Source organism: Columba livia, chromosome 4, assembly GCF_036013475.1.
Source record: "Columba livia isolate bColLiv1 breed racing homer chromosome 4, bColLiv1.pat.W.v2, whole genome shotgun sequence".
NCBI classification, from domain to species: domain Eukaryota; kingdom Metazoa; phylum Chordata; class Aves; order Columbiformes; family Columbidae; genus Columba; species Columba livia.
In genome coordinates this window covers 48,355,446-48,380,088 of record NC_088605.1, presented here as the reverse complement: position 1 = coordinate 48,380,088, position 24,643 = coordinate 48,355,446, and the positions used below count along the sequence as shown (strand labels likewise).

Genomic DNA, 24,643 nt, shown 5'->3' with positions numbered 1-24,643 from the left:
AGCAGTGGTACAGCACGTGATCTCGTGTGCACAGCACTGAAGGGGACATGAGGACAATGTACTCAGTACATGGCATTACTTAAGGGACAGATTCATATAGCACCCAGCACTCTTGTTCTAAATAGCAAGGGTCATCTTCCAAAAATTAACTGCTGCTCCATTTCCTGCCTCAAACCAAACTGCAGCCCCCTGGGAGCTGCTCCATCACAGTCAAAAAGCAGAGATCACTGTTAGCTGGGCAATGAAGCACAACTCTCTGACAAAAAGTAATTAGCACTGGCTAATTAATCAGACATCCTGCATGGGTAAATTTTCTAAATGACCAGCAAGTACAGCCCATGGGAAAGCAAAGCCCAGTGCGCATGTGCTGCTCCCCAAAAGGGGAGAGGCACTGAGGCAGCAGTTTCAGCACACATTCACCAGTATTTCAGTTTGTCTTTAGATAGTATCAGTGTTCTAAAGAACCTCTTTGTAGGAGCCACGTGAGGCATACCATAGCAGTTCTACCTCAGTATAAATTCAGTGATTCAAAACCCATGGCTCCAGTTTCCATGGATATAAACAACCTGACAACCCTCCTCAACTGATTAAAAATACAAACCATAATCAACAAAACCAGAGCCAGCTAAAAAGCAAATATTGCCCCCAGCAGAATTGTGCACACCAAAAATAAACAGATACCTCCCAAGCAGAGAAGGGATGCAGATCACTGGTGGATGCTGGCCTCCTTCGACCCAGAGTACAGAGCTCTGTGCATCCCTACAACAGCTGGAAGCTCGGCTTGGTTTCCTCCCTCCTCCAACACCTACCTTCTGGACCCCAGGGCAGCACAACAAGGTTTCCTCCCTGGGAAACAGCATCCCTCATGGCAGCCCGGAGGTGGTGGAAGGCAGATGGCAGCACTGTACTCAGCCTGGCTGGTGCTCAGGATGGATCTTCCTGGCTCTGCAGAGGCTTGACACTCAGCAGCCTAGGTACAGAGGAAAAGGGAAAAGAGCAACAGGCACTCTCAAACCTGGGAAAAACTTATTCACAACATCACAGATCATTATTTTCTGTGTATTTTGACTGTTCTTCCTTTGTGTCCATTTGTCATGGTTTAACCCAAGCCAGCAATATAACCACAATAGCCACTCACCACACCCCCTCCCAACCCTAAATAGGGAAGAGAATCAAAAGGGAAGGAAAAAACTCGTGGATTGGTATAAACACAGTTTAATAAAATAACAAAATAACACTAATATACTACTAATAATAATATATATAAAATGGAAATAGAACAAAATAAAATATACTCAATGCAATGCCTCATTAACTCCGTCTGCACCAATCAGCCATTTCCCCAGGCAGGGATTCTGTGGCTCACAGCACATGCTGAGGGAGTAATTCACGTGCCTCGCGCGCAGCTGGGCTGCACTATAACCACCAGCACCTTTGCTTGGGCCTGGGCCACCAGACAGCCTGCGTCCTCCCACCACGCCGTGGGAGAAAGCTAGACAATTAGGATCATTTTTAAGACCAGTACTTTGTTTTTTATCCACTGAAGAAATTCAGCCTCAGGTTCTGTTGTGCCCTCTATGAATTGTGCACTTCACCTATTTATCACTTCTTACAACTCCTAAAACTTTTTAGACCTTCCCGTGACAAGCCAGGCTTGAAATGGCACATCTACGATCACCAGAAGAACTGAACCTCCCCCACCCGCTTCAAAACAACAACAACCACCAACACAAACCAACCGAAAAAGAAAGGGGGGGGGGGGGGGGGAACAAAAGAAAAAACAACACCAAACCACAAAACCAAAAGCAAGATACAAGACAAAGAGCTAAAGGCTAGTGTTGGGTCACCATGCAGATATTACTGGAACTGTCCTTCTATGAAGTTACAGCTGAGCCTAATTGGCATAGGAAGGCCACATGTTCTGATTCTTCCAGGTTAAGGCAGGTAACAGAAAAAAGATGTATTAACTATCTTCCTGCTTATCAAAATACAGTACATGACATACGTGGTTATCACTCTGTTTCTGTCCAATGCATTGAATTGACCCAATTAACAAGAAACTGTTATGGATCATTGTGGATGAAAGCATCTCCGCAACACTGCAGTGAAGAAAAGCAGTAAAGATTCCTTGTGTCAGCCCATGAGCACAACAGAGTATAAAAACTCAAGGAAAGGAAAGAGAGTCTCGAGACCCATTTTCTCCCCAATGAATCCTATAAAGCAACCTGTTCTTCAGCTGACCACACAGCACTCTGTCACACTGGTTTCAGGCCCTCCAAGAAAAGGCAGTGCCACCCCGCCTTTCCCTTCTGCACACCACATGGGCACATGCCAGTTTTAGAGCCTGATCCTCTATTGCTTTACTTATTTGCAAATACTGGAGTTGAGATGGGATTTCAAGAACCATAAGAACTGCCAGTCTAAAGCCTGCACTTCAACAAGGCTCTCACTGGCAAAATGCAAAAAAAACGTGGCTTGAGCAGGGTTGATGGGAATGAACGTTATAAACAGAGCTTACAGACACTTCCAGGAGTGGAAGATCCCTCTTGCTCTGCAAGATTTAAATATGCTATCCTTCATAGCATAGTTCACTGTTGTTCACAAGACTTTTTTTTCCCCTCACCCTCTCACCTTCAAAAATCATTTTGGTTCCAGAATTGTTTTAATCCTGATCCAGACTCCAAAGTTTAAATGCCTGACAACTCAACAACACTTAGTGAGTTCAAATGAGGCAAAGATACTTTAAAAACAAATGCACAAACCCACCACCAAAAAGACATCTGATGACAACCACTCAGCACTATGCACTGTATACTTGACTACAATTTGGATTTTAAATCATTCCTAGAGAGGCCTACTTTTACTACACACAGTAAAGATTTTTGAGAGAATGAGCTGGTTGCCATGGAATTAATAGATCTATGCAGATTGATACTCCGAGGGGATAAAGGGAAAAATATTAAAAATGAATGCTTCTGGCAAATTAAAAACTAATGGACCATATTTTCCCAAAGGGATGGGAGGTGTTTTCATTTTATTTCACTCTGATGACAACAGGAGACCTGTTCAGGGAGTGCCATTTCCAGCTAAATGGATACACCCTGAAAATGTCATAGATAATATGGAGGGGAGTGTACAGCATCAAATACCAAATCTCAAGAGCACTGAATGATTGCAACACTACAGTAAAACAGAGCTCTGTTAATGACTTACCTGAAAACCAAAAGATCTCTGCAATATTTCAACACGGAGTTTCTGTACGGCTATGACAGGAACAACAGGGATTCAAACTGGAACCAAACCCACTGTCAACTACGAACATTGTTTTTGAAAGCTAATCTGTATTGGCATATTTTACTTTCAAATTCCTTTTAAGAATTTCAACAACTCCAACAGACCAGCTGGAAGATTTTACTGTTGGTGACATCTTTAAAACCACTCAAGATAACTCAAATTATTTATAAACATTTTCAAGTCAGAAACTCATGCAAACACCTACATTTTCAAAACTGCTTAAAGTACTAGAAAATTTATTATTAAATGATTTAGAAGTCAAAGAAGCCAAAACTGATTTGCATTAATTAGTATTTATTCACATAATAGAAAAAATAATTTGTAACAAATCATGTGTTTACAATTTACACTGCAGGAAGATCTCTTCAAGTCAAAGAAACAATGTGCCCCCAGAACTGGGGTGTATTTACAGCTGGACAGTAGTTACGGTGTTCTTTAGAACTTCTTTGCTTTGGATGATATTCAACTTGCTGACAAAGTTATAGTGAAGAGGTCTCCATCAACATGCTGCTTAGTTTTGGTCTAAATTATAAAAGGAATAGAAATGAGTTCAAATTAACACAGTTTCAAAAAAAAAAAAAAAAAAAAAGCCTATCTATCTGTGCCATAATATTAGAGAGTTACTAGACAGTCAAATGGAACAACTGCAAACCATACACGCAGCAGCAGGGACATTAGAGCATTCAAAATTCCAGTGCCAAATCAATAAAAATATTACTGTCATTTCAAATATGCTCAGAAGAGCACAATAACCTAATTTAATGTAACTAAAAGTAGTCTCTAATAAATGTGTTCCTCTGTACACTGTTTAGAGTTGTCAAAGCCACACCTGGTTGTGGCACTGACATTGGTTCTGCATGTTTTTAAGGCCATCTCTAACATGAAATGTTGCATTCTGTGCAGGAATAAGAGGCCTCAGTAGTTCAGGTGTGTGCAAGTTTTATGCTATTTTTATAAAAATCCTGTGTGTATTTTAATTCACTTAAGCTCATGTTTGGACAAATAGTCCACAATCTATGATTTACAGTCCCAAAGGCCACACAAAGCTGCTGATGGCAGGGAAAAGTCCAAGAATTAAAACTGTTGGCAACTGAGAGAAGAATGCCTGCTGCAACTTGCCATCAAGTGACAGCTGAGGACTATTGCTCCAGATGTAGTTACATGGAAAAAACAGCCACTCTAATAGCCCCAGCTGCACAAGGGCCAAATTTTAAAGCTGCTTGAAAGCCCGCATACAGAGTGGAGACTGCTGTTAACACTTGCATGAGAAAATAACGGCCTACTAACAAAATATATTCAAATGTTTGGGGGTATATAGGCAGAAAATTGATAGCTAATTCCCCAAAACAAATCATTGGACTTGTCATCAAACCCAGCTATGTGTCTTCCTTAGCGGGACACCTCAGAGCCAAGACCAAAAGGAGAAATTTAAAGCTGAGAGTTCAAACACAATTTGGCACAGCACATTTCACCTTTTTCCTACAGAGAAGGGGAAACCAGGGGCTGTTCAGCTGGGGCTAAGCATTCTGGCACAGCTCACAAGCTCTTCTGGGTGGCCAATTCTTGGTCTGCTGCGTGACACAGAAAAGGCCCTCTGCTCGGCATAATGGTCCTCCCAACACAAGCGTGAACTCAATGAACGGAAGAGCAGTTGATGTCTTCTGTACCTCTTTACCTCTCCACAGCAACCCCAGGGATAAGAATGAGGATGCCAAGTGCAGACACAAACACTCTCATGTACTTTGCAAACAAACACTCTCGCACACAGGCAGTAAGCAGGGTAAAACAGAGATGAAAAGTTCTGAACTGCGTGGACACACCTGTACCACATGGAAGGACACGTCAAATGAGCGTCATATTAAGGTGATCCTGAATGGCCCGCCCCCAGATCTTCCAGCTTACTCAGTCCAGAAATGTCAGACAGCAACGGGCTGTGAGAGAACAAATGTGCAGCAACAGACATGCACTGTCACACCAGACCTCTGCACCAAAACCAGCTGGTGCCAAATGGCATTTCAACTGGCAAGAGGAATGAAGATGGAAGAGCAGGTGAACGTCTGGACTAGCCTGCCCAAACAAAAGCAGAGTATGGCACAGTGCCTAAATGACAGTAGAGCCACAGCAGCACTGTGCCAAGGCTAAAGAAGTCATCAGCACACTGAGTTAGTGGTACAAGAGGAACAAAAAGCACAATGCTCTGAAATAAGTCTGGCCAGGTGGAATGAGGCTGGGATGGATTATTTTGGCACTGCTGAGGCAGCCGCAACAGATGGACAAGGCTCAAGGGCAAACACGTGGGCCTGAAGTCATCTCAGTTGACAACAACAATAAAAAATGCCTTGTCAGTGACATCCTAAACCGATCGTCTGGGGATTAGAACAACACAAAAGTCTTTCGAAGAACGGATGCCAACGGAAGCTTTGGATCACTTCTCTGAGAAAGCTCTGGAGCTTTGCCAGGTCTTGTATAAAGCCTGAAGGAGAAGCAGCACAGGAACTTTCAGGCACAAGAACACCTCTGAAATAATTCAAATACCTGGAACTGAGTTAGAAGAATGATACAATCCTCAAAAGTGGCACAAAGACAAAAAAGAAACCTTTGGCATAGGAAATGCATTCAAAAAAGGCAAGGAATTAGCTTAGGCAGCAAGCCAAAAAATTAAGGAGCAGACTGAAACCTGACACAGCAGCTGAGGACCTGAAACAGCGGCAGATGAATGCATCCTCCTGCAGCCCACTCCAACGAGGGAAGAAGAGACACAAAAGCCACCTTTGACAGATACTTCACGGAGACAATTGCCAACCTGCATAGCAGGACACAGCACATCACACTGGCAGCATGTGCATATGGAATTGCATGTAGAAAAGGAAATTATGATCAGTGCTTTAATAGACAAGGAGACCCCTTTCTTTGGAATTTCTGAAATAATTCTAGTTCCAGATAAGTGGACCAAATACAAAACACTGGACATTTAAGCAAGTTCTTAGCCCAAACATGTGTCCAGTTAAGACAGGTTTTGTGCTTCATCCCCAACACAGGTCCAGGGAAACAGGTAATGAGGGATGGAGAAGGACTGGGGCATGCAACCCTCAGCATCTCACCAGAGACAAGCTTTGCAGTGAAACAAATGCAAGCTTAAAAAGCCCTTCAGAAGAAGAGCTGAATTATTTTCTGTAAAAACAATATTACTACTGGAGTTCCCCCCTTTTTCCCATCTTCTTGATGTTTCTAACATGAGTTTGTCATGCAGCATGGGTGCAGTATGTAAGCAAGAGAAGCCATTTCCATGACAGGGTAATGATTTCTGTGAATTTAAGTGGGGTTAGCAACCAACCAAAATTAAGCCATGCTAAATTGTGATAATTCACTCAATGAAATTTGTTGGAAACATTAAACAGGATGCTAAGATGGACTCAGTATGCCACAAAATGAAGAGGCAACTAAAGCAGATATTTAGAGTTACTTTGTCTTTAAAGACACAGGGAGGCTTTTTTGCCAGCTAAAATACTGTTCAAGTCTGGCGACTGTGTTCTAATTTATTCCTGCAGCGACCTCTGTGCTTTACCTACGAATTACCTGAAGAGTGCACAGTAAAGCCAAGTTGCTCAATAAGCAAATGTCTGTTTCTACTGATATGATGAAAATCAGCCATAATAAAAGTCAGAGAGCACTTGCTGGATGCAAAAAGGCCTCTGTCATTATCACTTAATTGTCCTTCACAGGCCAATACTGGGAGTCTCCTACTTTCTCCTTAAGGCTAATCCCTCCTTCAGCACTTTTTCTTAACTAGCAGCTTAATTAGTTGTCCTTCCTGGGCTTAACTGTAAATTTGTTTTGATCAATTAGCTTCAGAGCTGACTTGGCACTGACTGAAATCTAGAAGTGTTTAGCTTCTTCAGTGTACAGGTGACTGCATCCTAGGGGAGCCCCTCTTTGTCATCAATCAAATTTCAAGTTCAGATGGTGTTTGAAAAACACTTGATCATAATTAACTTTCATTACTTGTAATTGGCCTCTATGTACACAAAAGTGATGATGACATAAAGAAACCATAAAATTCAGTCATTTCAAGCCTCTTGTTCAGCAGATTAGACATCACGTTCATTAGTTGAATCCTGCAGTTTTAGGCAAGATGACTTTATGCACTGAAACACACATGATCACAGGACTACCAGAATGTCAAACCAAGAGTGGGGGCTCCCAGCACAGACAGCTGCGTTTTCACTGCACCAACACTGGTAAGGTTTCCCTTATCAATCGGGTAGGTCACATTCTGCTCTACTGAAAGTTACTGAATTTGATCGAAAACCCTTTGCACAACCTAGACAAGCCTGTCTGCAACACCTTTGGACGCTACTTTACAAGTAGCATAGCTCTTAATTATGTTTACACCTCTCCTATTATTTTCCTCTCCCTCTTTACCACACATTGATTGCAGAAGACACCCACATGGCATTACTATACATCTGCTATCCCCATCAGTTCTCATTTTGAGTTATTGATACTGAAAACACAGGAAAAAGCAACTTCAAACACCATGATTACAACAAGATATAAGCAGCTAAATAAAATATTATGTATTAAAAGCTCTTTTACCCATTTAATAAACTTTTAAAATAGCTGTTAAGAGCCATGCAATTCTTCAGTTTTCAACTTGAAAAGTCCTTACCTGTCAAGCTGCAAAAAGAAATAAAAATCTTGCTCGGGACATTAAGATGTTTTTCCATGAACACTGAATAGTCAGACTGAGAAAGTAAACTTTGCTTCTTTCAGCTCCTTGTTTCATCTGTTGCCCCTCTTGTGCTCCAAGCAAAAAAAGACTGCAGAAGCACAAAGCAAATGTCATTTTACAACCTTTTGTGTGTGCCTTTACTTGGGCACAGCAGTTTAAAGGAAGCAAACCAGAACAGGAGCTTTCTGGGTGGGGTTAAGGACACAGAGCAGCACTGCTGGCACTCCTTCTAACAGATTCAGTCCCTAATAATCGGCAGCCAACTGTTTTGACTGACCATCAACTATTGTTTTCATCTTCAAACTGGACCATAGGAACCATTTTGTTTGTCAAATCCGAAATGGTTTTCCATGCAACCAGAGAAACGTTTGGCTTCGAGATCTCTGAGTACGTTTGCAAATATCCACGAAGCAACAGCACAGTCTGAAGAGGAAAAGTGCCAGCTTGCAAAGACTAAGATATTCAGTTGTTGCAGAGTAAGATTAATCAAAATAATTTTTAAATTGTATACTATTCTTTTAGCTGTATTATTTGGTTTGAATAACTGATTTTAACATGAGTAGCCAAACTGAGCATGAGTGGCCAGGCTCACTGGAATTCCAGGCCACATACCATGAACCTCTCATGACCTGGTTGCTTGGTGACAGGGGCCTTGAAGACCACTACCAGGAGATAAAGAGGAAACACTGTCAGTAGAGGCTGCAAAGATAAGAACTGTAAAGAAGCCACCTGGAGGACAGAGAAAGAAAATCCAATAGGAAACAAAGAAGCCCCCAGACCCAGAATTACCACTGGACCAAAAGGTGCATGGATAGCATGTGAAGGACACATGAAGAGTGGGCACACAGATTGTGAGGGTTTAAAAGCCTGAGGTTGTTTTTGACCCTCCCCTTGAGAGGCATCCAGTGTGAACATTTTCTTTACTGTACTTTTATTTTGTCTTTTGATTCGATTACTTTTTAAAGCACAGACTACGCTACGGGAAACCTAGGGTCAAGAACATTTATTTAACACAGTTACAACAGCTGCCAATACCATGAAAGAGGCACTTCAGTTAGATGTATTATCTGTAATCAATCACCACTTAAAAGTAAATCTTGTATTATGCAAGACATCATGCAACAGAGTACATATATCAGTAGAAATATAACAAATATGCCTTCGTGCTGAAATACCTTTTCAGCTGTTATGAAATGAGGAAATAGCTCTTTAGGTTTATTGCATTCCCCACATGTTAACTTAAGATCATCTGCAGATAACAAATTCAGCTGGGTGCCTGAAAAATAGAAGGAACTGTATATGTGCCCTAATAGTTTGTTTTATCGGTGCTGTTTATTTTTCAGTAATTACTCAGCTCATATTCTCCTATTTTATGTTTACAACATTGTATAAATATGTATGTGCATACATATCAGACAGTTTTGCAACCATTTACTGCAAAAAGCTTGTTTATTAAACAGGAACAGCTTTCTAACCAAAAAAAGCTACAGAAAGTCAGATTTTTTTTAAAGAACCTCATAACCAGTAATATTTTTTTAAAGTCATTTTCTCAAAAGGAGCCTTCCAAAACCTGACTTTATTTTGATGGGACATTGTCAGTTAAGCTCCTCCAAACACACCTCTGGTTGTTACAACAATACCTAACATAGAACACATGTACCTGGTTAGATGAAACTGATGAAACAGTTGACTCTGCTTTTGTTTCCAGCCCTCTCAATTACCCTTGACAGACAGCAATGAATTATTACACTAAACACATTATATCCTCCAGGAACATTATATGCACCACACAGGCAACAGAAAAGGCACATCTCACAATGACAGTCCCAGCTTCACCCCACAGCAGATAACACTGGCTAACCTACTTTGGCCTGGCCTAGTACAAACCTGGCTCAGATCTCTACTACCAGTAGAAGTGATGTTCTGTATTCCAGTGGAAGTAAAAAGTTTTGCCATCTGAGCACAGTCTAAATAATTTTAACATGTACCTATCTGAAACCATGACAGCAGTCAGCTGAAGTTAGATCACTCAACAGAACAGAAAATATGCTGATAAGAAGAAACACATAGGCAGGAAGAAGAATGCTAACTTGTTAAGATTTCAGAGAAGGCTTTTTTCTTTCTTCACAATAACCCATTTGGTAAAGGAAAAAATTAATATCACCAAAAGCTACCCACAACTACTGGTAGCCTGATATAACCAAAAATGGGAGCAATGCCAAAGCAAGAGCAGGCAGAGGTAGAACATCAGCTGCTTCTTCTAACAACCAATTCTTGTCTGCCATACTGCACAAATCAGCACCCATAGGAATCCTGGAACAAAGAGTACACTCTCCTGCACCTCCTCACAGTATATTTAAGCTAATGACAAGGAAATGAGCTTTTCACAGAGTTAAAAATAAATTAAAATAAAAAACAATCCAGACAAATGGTGAACAATGTAGCTCGACTCCTGCTGTGCACTAGTGTTTTAAAAAACAACTTTAAGTGAGTGTCTGCAACTAGTACAACATATATGCTCAGAGAATGAACTTAGCAAGGTTCAGTGCCAAGACCTGATGTTCATGGAAGCCGATTTACAGCTTCTCCTTGCAACAGAATTTAATCTCCATTTGTAACAGAGTCTTCTTCCTCCTTTTCTAAAACCAAACCCTACTGACAAGACACCAGCCAAGGACAAACAGCTGGACTTGAAACCCCATCTCGTGGCAAATCATGGAATTGTTTCCAAACTAAAGCACCACCCTAGATACACCACCATGCTTGGCACACTTGATTTTGCTGCTAAAAAAAATAAAAAATAATTAAAAAAAATCAAACCATTTGAGACATAGTTCAACAGTTCAACTACAAAATACTCTCTGCAAACTATACAGGACATTTCTCACAAGAACCTGACTGGCTAGGAACTAAAAAAAAAACATCCAGCCTAAAAAGTTACACACTTAACCAAACCTACCCTATTTTGCTGACAATCTCAGCCACAGCATTAGAAAACACAAGCAGGCATTCATAGCATGCCGACCTCAACCTGCACTTGAACATCTGCCACTTTCTGACCCATGTCATGAAAAGGTCTGCATACATATTACTTCTGCTGAAGAAAACAGCCTGAAGAACAGATTTCTCATCAACTCACGACTCAAAGAATATCTCCTTGCAACCTCACTACCAAGTTGTGGTAGAGTCGGGCAGCACACTGGAGCCTGATAAAAAAACACTCATGGATCACCTCTCATCTGAACCCATCAACTGCAGCATGTTGCTGGAAAGCAGCAGGCTGCCTTCAGCTCCCTAACAGCTTACATTAACGTTTTCTCTTAGGGCCATGAGTTCCACAGTCCATACGTGTTCACTGACCCCTTCACACAGCATCCTTTTGCTACCCAACCTAGGTAGAGAGGTAATGCAGAAGAAAACCTGCAGGGTATCATCCTTATGAACTACCAGGCCTTTAAGACAACTAAAAAGTGGTCTTGTTCTGACTTTCGGCTGGACTCATTGAGCTGTTGGGCTCAGAGACCACCACATCTGTGCCCTGACCACTGGGAGACATGCTTGGGTAAGGAGGAGACTACCTTTGGCCTAATGCTAGCCCTGTACTGTTTTCCAAGTGGCAAACCGTCAGACCTCTGCAGGCCTGAGGAGCTGAAAGACTTACAAACTAAATGTTCTGCTGGGCGGGATCGCCTCAAGCAGTGGAGACAGCATGTGTGCCCATCTGGTAGCTGGTATGGCTCCAAGAAAGAAGGGACAATATTTGAATCGCACTGACCTTGAAGAGGCCAATCGAAGCTCAGAATTTAGAGAAGCAGCCAACATCAAACTATCAGTTGTAACTGAATGTGGGGGGTTTTGTTGCCTTTTGTTTTTAACTCCTAAATTGCTTACAAAATTTGAAACTGGGAAGAAAAAAAAAAAGGTCCTTCCATGGAGTCTGAACTTCAACAGCAAACAGTTGATATCAAGAAGACAGGAAGAACTAAATGGCAAATGGCATGTTCCTCTGTTTCATCTTCTCAGAGTTGAGCCTGACCAAATCATGAATGCACAGATGCCACACAATTTCTACTAAGTATTTCCACTGTCAGCCTGTATATATACTAATCATAGAACCCACTGGTTGAATACAAATGATAAAATCTGAAGGTATTATCTCAACTTCCCCGATCTAAAGAGACTGAGAAATCCTGGTGTCCAAGCGCCTTCACAGACACACGAAGCCAGGTGGAGATGAAAGCTTCTTCAGGGAAGCACTAAAGCAAATTAATCTTTCCTGCTCTAACAAATACTCTAGATTTAGCATGAAGATCATGGCCAAGACTGTTTACAAGGTCAACACTCAGTCCTCACGTATTTGGTCCTTAAACAGTTCCGATTCCAATTCAATTTTCACTATCTCCTTTTCTTCTAGAATAGCAGTGATCCTGGAGATAACACACCCTACCAGAATAGCTGCTGTTTATCCTTATCTTCAGCCAGAAGGAACCTTGAAGAGTTTGGGAAGCAAACACTATGTATACCATCTGCTGTCTAGACTTGGCTTCTGGAGTACACACAGCAGAATTACAATTTTCCCAAAGGCCCTCATTAATATCCAGGAGCAGAGCAAATGAAACAACAGGACATGTTAAAGTATTATGTTTGGCAATAACCTATCGCTGTTACACAAAATAAAGCAATCCACAATGTTTAGCGCTAATCAAGCCACAGCTTCCATATAGAAGATACAAATGATAAGCTCCTACTTAAGAGGTCCCCTTTTACAACACAAATTTGAGGCACTAATCATACATCTGCTAGACAAGGAAGAAATGCCTGTCATTAATATCTGACAAGGCTGGACTCTGGCACACAAGCATTCCAGCAGCCCTAGACCACCATCACTGGAATGCAAACAGCACAGTCCTGCACTGAAGTAGAGATTATGCCAAGAGGTTTGTACCAAGCAGACCTTAAATCTATCAGATGTTCCTAAAGATGTCAAGCATCTTTAGGAGATTAGGCATTAGATGCTAAGCATCTTTGGGAGATTAGGCATTTAAATACAATATAGAACAACAATGTGTTTTACCCACATATACATCTTTCTATCTTTGGATTACACAAGAACAGGAAATGATGCAGAGTGAGGAGGTTTTTTAGTATGTCATTTCCATTTGTCAGTAAACTGAGTATTTTGTTTTGGTTTGTTCTTAACTCTTCTTGTGTTGATTTTAGCTGGGCACACTCAAACACTTTTTGTATGTAAAAAGAATTTCAAAACATACAAATGCTTGATAATTGTTTCAGCAAACTTTTCTGCAGAAAGTTCTTCACCTGTCTTTGAGTTGCGTGAAGAAAAGAACACTTTCTTCATTCAGCAGATTACGTATGTTATATTCATTTCCTACAAACAAAAACAGAGAAAGTTTTATTTAGAAGTATTTTTTGAAGTCCTGTCCTGTCTTCAGCCAATTGCATTTTTATTTCATATATTCTAACAAAAGGAGTATTAGCCCCTAATCTGGGATGCTACTCTTAAGAGGCACAAAACTGCATTTCAAAGCGATAAAGAATACAACTAGCATCATTTATTTAAACCTGTGGTAAGACTAAAGTGCACGTTTGCTGAGAAGATTTTTACTGAAAATAATGTAACGGGCTTCAGCTCTCAAAACCCACAAGAAAATGTTAAGGCCTCTGAATTTACTTTAATTTATTCCTGTAGAAAATCTCAATAAAAACTGCACATGGAATCTTACCTGCACATTTTCACATGGGATTTGCAATATTAGTGTGATCTCAAATATAGGAACATCTAAAAGGCACTGAATGTTGAGAAGGAGTGAAATCCTAACAGTCATACACAGCCACACTTGATGAAAAGATCACCCACCACAACCATTGCATTGCTGATCCAGGCATACTAAGATGGGCCATTCATCTCCAGCAAATTGGTTTTAAACACATATGCTTACCTGCTGGAACATAGAAGTCGTCCCCTGCAGTCAGATAATAGGATGACTTATGTAAGGTAACAATAATTCGGCCTTGGATAACATGGAAAGCCTTAACAAAAGCCAAAGGGTTCTAAGATTAGCAATGTTTCCTGTGCAAACATTTAAGAAAGTTATCCAAGAAAACACACTCTCTATTTTGCATGCACATTGTAACAAGGATCAAAAACAAGTAAGCTAGCAGAGTTGCAACCCCTTTTCCTCACCCTGCTGATAAGTAAGGCGCTCAATTTAAAAGAAGCCTGGGGGGTAATTTTGTTTATCTTGTCTACAAGATTCAGACAGTAAGCGTACATGGACATACAGACATCACAAGAAGCAAAGCATGGTAATGTGTAGGCAAAATACCTCTAGCAAATTTCTTTGGTCATAATTTATGTACAGCTGAAATGATTCACTCATGTTTTCTGTATTTATTTCCATTAAAAGGGAAAAAAAAACAAACAACAACAAAAAACAAACCCAGAACAAACAAAACCTAATCCACAAACAAAAAACCACACACACACAAAAGACATAAAACCAATCAAACAGCTGAAAAAAATTGATAACTTCATTTACTATTTCTAACCATTCTAAGATTTTCTGTTTACAAACAGTGCACTACACCAAAATAAGAAAAAAGGATACTTACTATTGTATCCATGTAGACATACTGGTGTCCCTTTTCTTTAAATGGTTTCAAAATCAATGTACCAGTGGCAAATGCAGATGTATTCAAGTTTTTATATACTTCCACTGATTCATCTTCAAAGAAGCACGAGTGACTGTTTTCAGTGGTAACACATTCTACAAAAAAAGTCCAGGAGATTAACATTAACACTGACACATAATTAGTCCTGTCACTTGCTCAGTAACTGCTTATCAAATCCTAAGCATTACAGCTTATTTCAGTGCAACACTCTCAAGAGCTAGACTCAATATTTAGCTGAAAAATCAGGACACTTGTCTTTTCTCCAGAAGAGCACTAACAATTTCAACAGCTCATCTTTTTATGCCCAATGTAGAATTATCCATCTAAACACTTACTACAGAATTCAGGAAGGTCCTTGGTCACACCCCCTTAAACTCACCCAGAAGTACCTCCATATTTGTTACAGGGTCCACTACAAGAGTTGGCTTAGAAGTATCAGCTAGAGTGTGATCCAAATTTGCAGGTAGCTCACTTCCTGAAGAGACAAAAAACAAACAAACAAACTAGAAAAACCACTCTACATCACCATATAATTTATTTTTTTGCCATATTTCAAGAAGATGATCCCTGCTCAAGCAAGCTGGCTTTTTACATCATCTGCTAGATTTTGGGTATTTTGGAATTGCCTTGTCCTGTGCTTTTAGGAGGTGGTACTTAAAAAGCAACCAACACTGATGGACCCCAGCACCTTCAAAAGCTTTTCCCCGGGGGGAGCTTACTAAGTTGTTCTCTGAGCAACCTGAAATCTGCTTTCCACATATGCAGAATTGAGGTCTTGCTGGTAGTTTTCCTTCCATTAGCATTGATTTTGAACCTGACTGCTCCATGGTTGCTGTGGCCAAGGCAGCCACCAGTCACCACATCTCCCATGAGACCCTCGCTGTTAGTATCAAATCTAGGAAGGCACCTTTCCTGGTCAGTTCCCTTAGTACTTATACCAAGTAGTTATCGTCCAGATGCTTTAGGAATCTTCTGGACCTGTTGGTGCCAGCCGTGTGATATTATCAGTTGACATCTGGCAAGCTGAAGTCCCCCATAAGGACAAGGGCGGATGACTTGGAGACTTCACTTAGTTCCTTAAAGAATAACTAATCAGCGTTGCCACCCTGGCTGGGAGGCCTATAGTAGACTCCCATGATGACATCCACTTTATTTGTCTGTCCCTTAATCCTTACCCAGAGACTCTCAACTTGGCCATCACCAACTGCCAGCTCCATGTAATCCAGCCCCTCCGCTTTACACAATGCCACCCCCCTACCTCTCCCGTCCTGTCTATCCCTTCTGAATACCATGTAACCATCCCTCACGCAACATCAGTCGCAGGACTCATCCCACCAGGTTCCACTAGTACAAATTTTATCTCTGGGACTGGGACAAGGCTTCTAGTTCATCTTGCTTTTTCCTCATGCTGCATGCATTAGTGTAGAAGTTGGTAGCGCCCTTCACCTCACAGCACAGTCTGAAGAATCTCACTGAATATGCTTTATACGAATATATAACAGAATCTTGGGGGTTGGAAGGGACCTTGAAAGATCTCCTAGATGAGGTTACACAGGAATGTGTCCAGGCAAGTTTTGAATGCCTCCAGAGAAGGAGACTCCACAACCTCCCTGGGCAGCCTGTTCCAGTGCTCTGTCACCCTCACTATGAAGAAGTTTCTTCTCATATTTAAGTGGAACCTCCTACGTAAAATATATTTTTATATATGAATATAAGTTTACTTACATTTATAAAATGTATATTTATATGAATATGCTTTGTTTAAGAGCTATTAACAGTTAAGTCTTCTGTGAATTTACCTAGGGCTTGCCTTGAACCTACAGAAATACATTTATCTACAGCATTCTGGGGCAAGGAGCACTTAGGGAGAAGAGGCACCTTATTTTGGCTGAAAAACCCAACTCCCACTTCCTTCCATACCTTCTAGTTCTTGTGTTTAAAAAGAAAACAACCAACCCAACAAAACAAACCACATCAATTTCTACTTCCCTTCTCCATGCCACTCATGATATTGTAGGTCTTGCTCACACCCCTGCAGTATCCTCTTCACCATGCAGTTGCAAGTCCTTCCGCATTGTTGACAAGCTGAGGTTCTCTGAACCTCCTCTAGTCCTACTACTTTCTTTTTGAGGTAAGAACTCAAATTGACATGCAAAACACTACAACATCATAAATTTGTGCCAAGATGGCTCAGATGGGTGTATTCTTTGCTAGGTAAAGAACTGGCTGGATGGTCAGGCCCAAAGAGTTGTGATGAACAGAATCAAATCCAGTTGACAGCCAGTCACAGGTGATGCTCCCCAGGGCTCAGTATTGGGTCCAGTTCTGTACCCTCAGTAAGTCTGCAGATGACACCAAGTTGAGTGGGAGCGTTGATCTACTGCACAGTAGGAAAGCTCTACAGCAGGATCTGAACTAGCTGGATGGATAGGCTGAGGTTAATTGTATGAAGTTTAACAAGGCCAAGTGCTGTGTCATGTCCTGCCCTTGGCTCACAACAACCCCATGCAAGCCTACAGGCTTGGGGAAGAGTGGCTGAAAAGCTGCCCAGCAGAAAAGGACCTGGGGATGTTGGTCAACATCAGCTGAACATGAGCCAGCCTAGGTGACCAAAAATGCCAACAGCGTCCTGGCTTGTATCAAGAGTAGTGTGGCCAGCCTGTGCGTCCCCTGTACCAGGTACTGGTGATGCCAGACCTCAAATCCTGGGTACAGCTTTCGGCCCCTAACTACAAGAAAGACCTTGAGATGCTAGAGCAAGGGGTCTAGAGCTGGTGAGGAGTCTAGAGTACAAGTCTGATGGGGAGCAGCTGAGAGGATTCAGCCTGGAGAAAAGGAGGCTAAGGGGAGATCTTCTCACTCTCTACAACTACTTGAAAGGCAGTTGGAGTATGGAGGGTGTTTGGTCTCTTCTCCTGAGTAACAAGTGATAGGACAAGACAAAATGGCCTCAAGTTGCATGAGGGGAAGCTTAGATTGGATATCAGGAAAATTTTTTTCCAGGAAGGGTTGTCAGACATTGGAAGAGGCTGCCCAGGGAAGTGGTGGAGTCACCATCCCTGGAGGTATTTAAGAGACACATAGATGAGGTTCTTGGGAACATGACTGTCTCTTCCAATCAAAATGAGTCTATGATTCACCATTTGCTCCCTTATTTCTTTAGAATTATTTCAGCCTTCATTTGTTTTAGAATTGTGTCATGACTATATGGCATTTTTCATATTTATTAGTAGTAACTTCATATAGAAGTGCTTTGGTCTCAAACAAAAGCTTTAGAGAGTCCCCAGAAAGAAAGATTCTTCAGCACAAAAACATCTTGTACAGGGAACACAGAAGAGAAAAAAAAAAATAAAATATTTTGAGCACATGTCCCTTCTGAGAAATATGACCTACATGTTGATTATCTACTGGCCATAGAGACTCTGGCAAAGCTGCCTGTTCCTTGGTGTTTAAACACAGAGGTACTGTCCACTTTCACTCATTTTTTGCACTGTTCTTAAAGCACTCTCATCAACTACTCAACAGTTTATAACCCTATTGACAGCATATGCTGCCTTTTCAGATGTGATATTTAAGTAGCAGTAAAGTGACTAAAAGTATTTAACCTTAACTGTGCATTAGGAAACTAAACATATTTGCATCACTAGTCAATGAGCTGATCAAGGACAGAAGTACAGCTTATTTTCTTCAGCCACTGCTTTAAAAGGTACTACAACACTTGTGGATACATCTTTTAACTTCTCCTTTCCAACGCTGCAAAGTTAAGCTTTTACAAGGTCATATAGCATTGCTTTAGATATAGTAAAAACAGTTTTTTTCCACATCTGATCATGTTGACATATTGCATTATAACATTTTCACCCAGAGAAAGAATTCAGCGGTTACACAAGAAAAATCTTAACAGCAGAGTGTTTGATCACAGGATTTTTTTTTTTCAAGTATCAAAAGAAAAATAAAGTCTGTACTCATACTTGTTTCATCTCTCTTCTTTCTAAGACCACGCTTCCTATGTTTAATCTTCCTGGGAGGTTCTGTTTCTGGACACACTATTCCACTAATCACAAGCTCTCCTGAAACAAAAAGTTAATCAAAGAGACAAAGTTCACTAAGTCATAATTATTTTAGAAGGCAGATTTGCACAACCTACAAGAATTTCAGTTGATAATTCATTTCCTTGATGCTGAACTTTTCAGATAGCTTTAGAGCCAGGGAAAAAAAGAACTTTTCAACATCAAGTTTTTCAGAGTGCAGTATAACCCACAGCTTTAGAAAATAATCTGTATTTCAGTCAAAGAACATTTTAGAAAACCATGACATGAGGATCAAGTTTTGAGACAAATTGTATCAATTGTAGGAACACAAAGAAATACTGTTTTCAAGCAGACTCTTGAATTAGGAAAGGGCCAAATTAGGCTGAACTGCCAGAAAAAAAAAATCCCTGAGACTAGAATGTATTCTATCACTTTGGCATTTAATACTGACATGGGATAAATTTTAACAGCTCTGGAGAGTAATCCCCACAGAAACAACCCAATGAATGATCCAGTAAGTTGTCTCCGTTTCCTGGTATTGGATAGAACTGTTGCATGTAATAAACCAACTGGTACAGAGAAACTGTTTTGTTCTTCCCTAAACAGCTAAGGCAATGGAATTTCACATGCTCTGCTGATGGTATTTCTATCTGAAAGAGGAACAGCAAGAAAGGAAAAAGTTACAGGGAAAGATGACCTGCTCTTTTAACAGGACCAAACAGTAACCATCTCAAAGCTCTCATCGCATGAGATTAACCCACAGATTCCCCTTGAGTTCCCTATCAGGAGAAAGCAAATAGGTATTTTGGAACCAATACCTGAAGGTCTCATCGTATAGTTTACACGCTCGCCTCGCCAATATTCCAAAGGTCTCATTCGTATCCTTTTTGTCCGACGAACATTAGGCGTGTTGGAAGGCATTACTAATTTAAAGGATGAAATCATTCATATTAAGTATGAAAAGAAAATTCAGAAGTGCAATACTTTAAATTTTCTTGTTGTTCCAGATCAGGCACAATGAGCAGAAAACAGGCTACCACTGTGAAGACAAAGCTCTCAACAAAGATGCCTGCTTAAACCTGAGGGATTTCATTAGCCAGAGTGAACAGGCAATGCCATGGTTATGGCAATACGAGAATAACAAAGACCCTCCTCTTCCAGATTCTTACGTCCCACCTCCAAGGCCCAGAAAAACAGATGGTAGGGTTTCTGTCAGCAAAAGTGCTGACTTCTCAGATACTACATAATAGAGAAGTCTGAAGGTACTTTCAGTTTTTCTGAACTGCTGTATATGAATACAGTAAGATCCTATATTTTAGTGTAAGAAAGAACAAAAGCCCCTTAAGAGAGTTGAGAGCAAATTAGTCAAGAATATTTAAATGAAAAACAAAACAAACAAAGACCACAACCAAACTTGCTGAAATAGTTTTTGATGGTAGATAACTGTAGTGTTGTTCATAAAATAATAATGAAGTGAACACAACAATGAAAACAGATTAGTGTGGGGTTACAATCCAATGGCATAGCCATCGTTCCAGCCTTTCTGGACTCAGATGAACAAAGAAGGCAGGTTATTTGCATCCTCAGTTACACTGTGTGAAACTGATTCAAACTCTTACTGTTCCCACTGAACTGTCAGAGCACTGCCTTGACTCAGTATTAAATGAAAAATGGAAATGTGACAGTTAAAAAGACAATAATTGAATATAATAAACAAAAAAACACCAGAAGGTTTTAAAAGTGACTTAAAAATTAGAGCAAGGTCACATAATATCCTGAAAAGGAGCTACCAAAAACCATACCTGTCAACACTAACATATGAACCCATTTATAGGTGTTTTCCTCTGTCTCTCCTTCGGCAAAGTTTACATCAAGTTGGAAATCTATTGGTATTTACACACTTGTATTAAGACATTTTAAAATACTCTTACCTATTTTATGCCTTATGGTGTCTGACAACAGATGTTTTATTTGACAATTCCACTCTTCAGAATTCTCTGAAAATACATTTCAAAACAACACATTACAATCTATTATTCCTGACTCTTATCCAACATACCTGCTAGAAGCAAAAGTAATACAAACAGAAGTCCCAGTGTTAGTGCTCCCACTTTGTCTTTGAACATATGTAAAACCAAATGCACATGAAACAGTCTATATAATTTGATCTTAAACAGTGTAAGCTTAAAAATTACATTAAAACTATGCATTCAAGTAGATATTCCTCAGACCCCTAACTCTGAAAAAACACTGGCAAATTATAACTACACATATCATTTTATTGATTGAAGTGCAAATTCATTTCGCTTTATGCCACTCGAGCTTAACTCTAAAACAAACTTATGAGCAGAACGCACACAGAACTAGGTGTCCAAAGAAAGCGCTGCATGAACTAATAACTTGTACAACTGGCTCTGAAACACTAACAAAAAGACTTTCTATCCCCAGAGCTCATATTCATCACAACAGTACATACAACTTGTGTAGGAAAAGTTATTAGTACGAGAAAACAAAAATATTTTCAGGCTAACAGGCCTAAATTTTGGTCTAGTGTTGCCTGAAGTAATCAAATATAGTGCATTACATGGCAACACACAAAACTGGTACAACCTAAGTCTAAAAAATTTGTTCAAAGTATTTTGGAAGGATAACTTTATCCTGGTAGGCTTGATGCCAAATCATGTAGTACACTTATCCTTCCAAGCTAACACCATGGAAAGTTGGCATAATGCATCACATACTTGGGCAACAATGTGACCACAGCCAATCCAATATGCATTTCTTATTCTGGACAAGCAGAATGCAACAGACATTACCATCAACTACAGCTTTTAAGATGTTTATATATATCAAATGCAAGAAATGCCAACTTTAAACCTTACCTGAAAATGTACTATCCTGTTCAGAAGAATTACTTCTGGAAGTAGATTTGTCACCAGGTTCTAGAACAGGCCCACTTCAAAAAACAAAAGCCACACAACACACAACAAAAACACCTGCTTGAATACATTAAATTACAGCAGTACCACAAATAGCAACTTTTAAGGGTTTTTTTTCTATCATGCGAGTTTGTTTTTTTCATTCTAATAATCCGTCTGTACCAATCAGACACTGAAGCAAACGACTGCTAGTCAGAAATCACAGATCTGAAATCCATCAATTGCTCCACTGCTCAATTATCAGGCAAACTAGTGTTTACACTATCTCTCTGAAGAGATTTCCTCAAAATCTTGCCACTTTTTTTTCTGTTTCCTCCTTTCCAAAAGAAACAGACCTCCTCCTCTCCTCTTTAACACCTTTCAAACAATTTGCCATAGGCCATGATTATAAAAGCACTTCAAAGAAATGTTCTGCATACTGTAAGAAAAAGGACAGTAAAACAGTTTGTAAATGTAATTTGTAATATATATGCTGTCAAAGTCTTCCCCATAAAACAACAATAATTAACATACATGTAACTCCACCAGAGATTCTCCAGCAACCAGGACACTTGGGCCTTTTCTTGCAGCCTCAGCATTGGTACCCCTAACCTTGCCTCCTTCCCCATCTGTGGTTGTGCTTCACAGCTTTTACCATGCCAATAAAACTCAGCTGCGATCCACCTGAACTCCAAAAGATGTATTTCAATGCTAGATTAGCACACCTACACTGCGTAGCGCCAGTTTGTCCAAGTCAGTCTGAGTAGGTTTACTTAGAATAAAACAATAAATTTTTTAGTAGAATTACAATATCAGAACCTAATAAATTCAGATTGACTTTTCTGTTTGCTTTATTATTAAGTTCCCATCTCATGAAGGAAAAAGGTATGTGCACTTCTGCCTGCACAGACAAGAGTTTTGATTCCAGACACAGTTCTATACCCTACTTTATAGCAACTTTATTAGTACAGTTGATATGAGTTCTAGGAGTGCTGGTATTTCTGTTGAAAAAAAAAAAGAAAAAAAAAAAGAAAAATCATGCGACAGTACAGAAGCAAGCCTCAAAGGAAAAGTTATTCCTGATGGGAACAAAAATTTTATAAGTTTATTAGCTTGCATTAGCATGGTATTTTGAACACCTCAGGCATGAGCCATGACCTCTTTTCTACAAGATTCTTTGCTAGTAGAATACAGCTAGTACCAAAGAGCTGTTCTGCCTCCACAGGGCAGAAGTGGGACTCAACACAAGTTTTACAGACAACTCAGGAAATTACCTTTCATAACCCACAGCCTCCTCATCTGAAAAGGAATCTCTAGAAGAGAAACAATTATTATTACGTTTACTAAGCCAATTTTACTTACTAGAAGGAACATGTAAGTCAATAATTTTCTGTACTGAAGAGAACCATATGAAAACAATTATTTTTTTTAAAGCAACATAAAGAAAAGTAATTAAAAACCTCAATTAGACTGGTTAAAGAAATTCCTCTTTTGATTACCAATCATTAGTAAAATTACTTCCACAAAAAAATAAATGTGGTTCAAGAACTAAACACTGTATTATTTATAACTGAAGTAACAAACCTGACAGTGACATTATTCTATGAGAGGGTGGGGCTGTGTGCACGTGCGGGAGTTTAGTTTGGTTTTAACTTGCATATGCTACTCAGGTCTCAAGAGAACACTTTAAAAATACCAGCACAAATTCCCTTATGCAGAAGGAGACACTAGATCTAGCAGCCACCTCTGAGAATAGGATGTTGAATACAGTACTTAGTTTCTCATTAACTACTCAACCAGCCTGAAACTGTCCCATGTTTGAATTGTGCCATTATTGCTTAGAAGTTAACAAAATGCATGCAGTTATCTACCAAGTTCCACCACACCTGTAAACCATTACATAAAAAAACCAAAAACAACTTACTGTAGTCCATGTAGCATGTTATGTTTTCTTTTGTTACTTTTTATTTTTGTGGCTGATGGCTTCTGTTTTTTTCTTGCAACATACTGTACAGAAGAGCTGTCAGAATCCATTGTTTTTTGAGTATCTGAGGTGTCTTCAGGGTCTGAGCAAACATCTTCACTGGTTCTGTGAGGAATCTTCTTGGGCATCTTCCCTGACTTAGCTGATGATTGTTTCTTTTCAGAATTCTGCACGCTGTCTATGTCTAGTGCTTTTACAGGAGTTGTATTAACAGCACCACCAAGTGAATTCCATGTGTCCCATGCATTTTTAGAATTTCCAGACTTATCCAACTTTTGAACCACAGAAGTCTGTAAGTTCTGAAGGTGGGGTAAGGTAAACACTTCAGGCAATTGTACAGGCTGTACTTCCAACCCTTCCTCACCAGCTTCACTGTCAGAACTCTCCCCTCTTTGTAACTGAGGCTTTTTATTACTACTTTTCTTGACAGATTTTTTATGCTTCTCTCTCAGACCTTCTGCCAGTCTCTCAGCTACTTTTGAAAGCTTCTGGTGAGCATTTTGTTTCTTGTGACCTAGGTGCTGAGAAGCTTTTGAAGTCAATTGCAGACATTTGGAAGACTTGAGATAAGTTTTTAGAGAGACAGTCCACTCTTGCTGACGCCCAGCTGCGGGCACAGGCAAATCCTCACTTGGCATCACCTGTGGTTTACATTGGTCTGATCCAGATGTTTCTGTTTCCAATCCAGATTGTGACAACACCAGTTCTTTGGCTTCTGGTTCCCAGAACATGTCATTTTTCTGGTTTGGAGAGCCTTGCCTAAGTGAATTCTTTTTAGCCTTTCCTATCAATACACAGAACACTTCGATATTAATATCTTTAACCCATGAAAACCTGAAGGAATATGTTGATATCTGAGCAAATAAAAATAAACCCAAGAATCATTAAAAAAAAAAGTATGACAAAACCAGATTTTTCCCTGAGGGTTAAAAGAAGGCTTTCTCTAAACTACAGTCTATGAAATAATCAAATTTTTGTTGTAATTCCAGTA

The 24,643-nt window shown here is 40.0% G+C and overlaps 1 protein-coding gene across 13 annotated transcripts in view; it reads right to left on the bottom strand.

The window, feature by feature from the left end:
• The window catches only part of CENPC (centromere protein C), a 96,207-nt gene that overhangs the window by 40,468 nt on the left and 31,096 nt on the right, over nt 1–24,643 (bottom strand). For 2 of the 13 annotated variants that reach the window (XM_065061566.1, XM_065061565.1), the window contains exons 10-20: nt 23,593–24,436; nt 22,943–22,981; nt 21,633–21,706; nt 20,682–20,747; nt 19,569–19,673; nt 18,691–18,789; nt 15,099–15,194; nt 14,660–14,814; nt 13,987–14,077; nt 13,346–13,415; nt 3,827–8,114 (exon numbers count right to left, since the gene is read on the bottom strand). In XM_065061566.1, the coding sequence (XP_064917638.1) occupies nt 7,967–8,114; nt 13,346–13,415; nt 13,987–14,077; nt 14,660–14,814; nt 15,099–15,194; nt 18,691–18,789; nt 19,569–19,673; nt 20,682–20,747; nt 21,633–21,706; nt 22,943–22,981; nt 23,593–24,436 (1,787 nt within the window). In that variant the 3' untranslated portion in view covers nt 3,827–7,966. The other 11 variants (XR_010472307.1, XR_010472306.1, XM_065061562.1 and 8 more) reach the window with 11 other exon arrangements.